We start from the raw sequence: 1,504 nt of genomic DNA on the forward strand, positions 1-1,504 counted from the left end.
TGTTTTACGGAGCGGGTTGTCCCAGCACGTGAGACATGTATTTACTAGGCCTAATGTCCTGTCTTGTTGTGCATAGCGTGAGTGCACCTTTAAGGCCTAACTTTTGTAACGTCTACTGCCATTGTTAATGACCAAGACAAATTTCTCCCTGCGAGATGAATAAAGATTGCCATTGTCATTGTCATTGTCATCATTTTTATTATGGGATGAAATGGATGTCATTTCAGCTAATTTGAAACTCTTAATGAAGCCATCTTTTGCTGCATGCAGTGTTACTCTCGTTTACATCTGTTAAAAACTGAAGTTTTCAAACGTGCCATGCCATGGGGACTTCCATGGAAATACCAAATGCGAAGCTATATAAATATACTATATTTTTGGAGGAAAGCCCTGATCTACTTTTTGCTCTATTCTCATTCCGATTCGTCCACAGCCAGCTCGAAATTTTCCCTGCAATTTCTGAAATGTGCATGATGGCTGCCTTTCTTTGTCTTCCTTTGAGGTCTACTAGATGCTCCAGCAGCGTGAATGTTGAGGCTGGGAAAAACCCCAGTGCACTCACTTCTACAGACATGACCTTTGAGAAATAAAAAAGTCAATAAAATAAAACAGTTTAATATAAAATCAATCAGTAAGTGAAAATCAATCAGTAAGAGACAAATGCAGTTTATGGGGACACTTGAATAGACGTATGGGCCTTGAACATCTAGCCCTCACTGGCAAAATTGGGGGCGGGGCCGAAACTAATGGGTGACGTGGGAAGATCAGGATAATGTAGCTTTTTTTTTAGAGCATCCGAGCAAAGGAATGAATGGAGAACCATAATCACCTATGTCTGTCGCAGATCTGACACTTTGTGATAATGATGGTCGACTCTAACTGCGGGTGGTTAGTGGGCATCACTGGTAGGTCCTGTTTCTTTTCCTGTCTACTGTTGTTTTTGTCTACCTGCCATGCTTCTTCCCTGCACTATATCACCATTATTGTGTCGATGTGCTTCTCTTTGCTCAAAATCAATATCGACGAAAATTATCATATTATTTTGGGGCACAAACAATTGTACTGTGTGTCCAAGTGACATGAGAAATTCACTGTATCAGTTCTTATAACACAAGAAGTTTGTTTTGAGTCAATGGGTCATCTAATCAAACAGGTGGATGTCTATGTAAAAGAACTGCTCAAACACAAGGGACAGCCCACAGAGCTGAGGTCAATCACCAACATGAGTGTGTCGAATGTCATCTGCGCCATTATCTTTGGCAGGAGGTACGAACTTTACGACAAGCGGTTTGCTAAAATGATGGGCATCTTCCAAGAGGTGGTAAGTTCAATGGCGGAGTTTGTTTTGTGTATGTGCGTATGTGGGTTAGGGTTAGAGTTAAGAATAGACTATAGGGTTCGGGATATGTTTTTGTGTGTACGTGTGTGTATGTCTGTCTGTAGTGCAAGTGGATGTGTGCATGTGTGTGTTCGTGTGTGCATGTGCATGGGAGGGGGGGGGAGA

At 41.8% G+C, this 1,504-nt stretch overlaps 1 protein-coding gene across 1 annotated transcript in view; it reads left to right on the forward strand.

The window, feature by feature from the left end:
* LOC106010989 (cytochrome P450 2G1-like) overlaps positions 1–1,504 on the forward strand; it is a 12,550-nt gene that overhangs the window by 3,225 nt on the left and 7,821 nt on the right. The window contains exon 3 of the mRNA XM_035969290.1: positions 1,154–1,321. Coding sequence (XP_035825183.1) covers positions 1,154–1,321 — 168 coding nt within the window. The remainder of the gene's footprint in view (positions 1–1,153; positions 1,322–1,504) is intronic.

Source organism: Aplysia californica, unplaced genomic scaffold (assembly GCF_000002075.1).
Source record: "Aplysia californica isolate F4 #8 unplaced genomic scaffold, AplCal3.0 scaffold00135, whole genome shotgun sequence".
Taxonomy (NCBI): Eukaryota; Metazoa; Mollusca; class Gastropoda; order Aplysiida; family Aplysiidae; genus Aplysia; species Aplysia californica.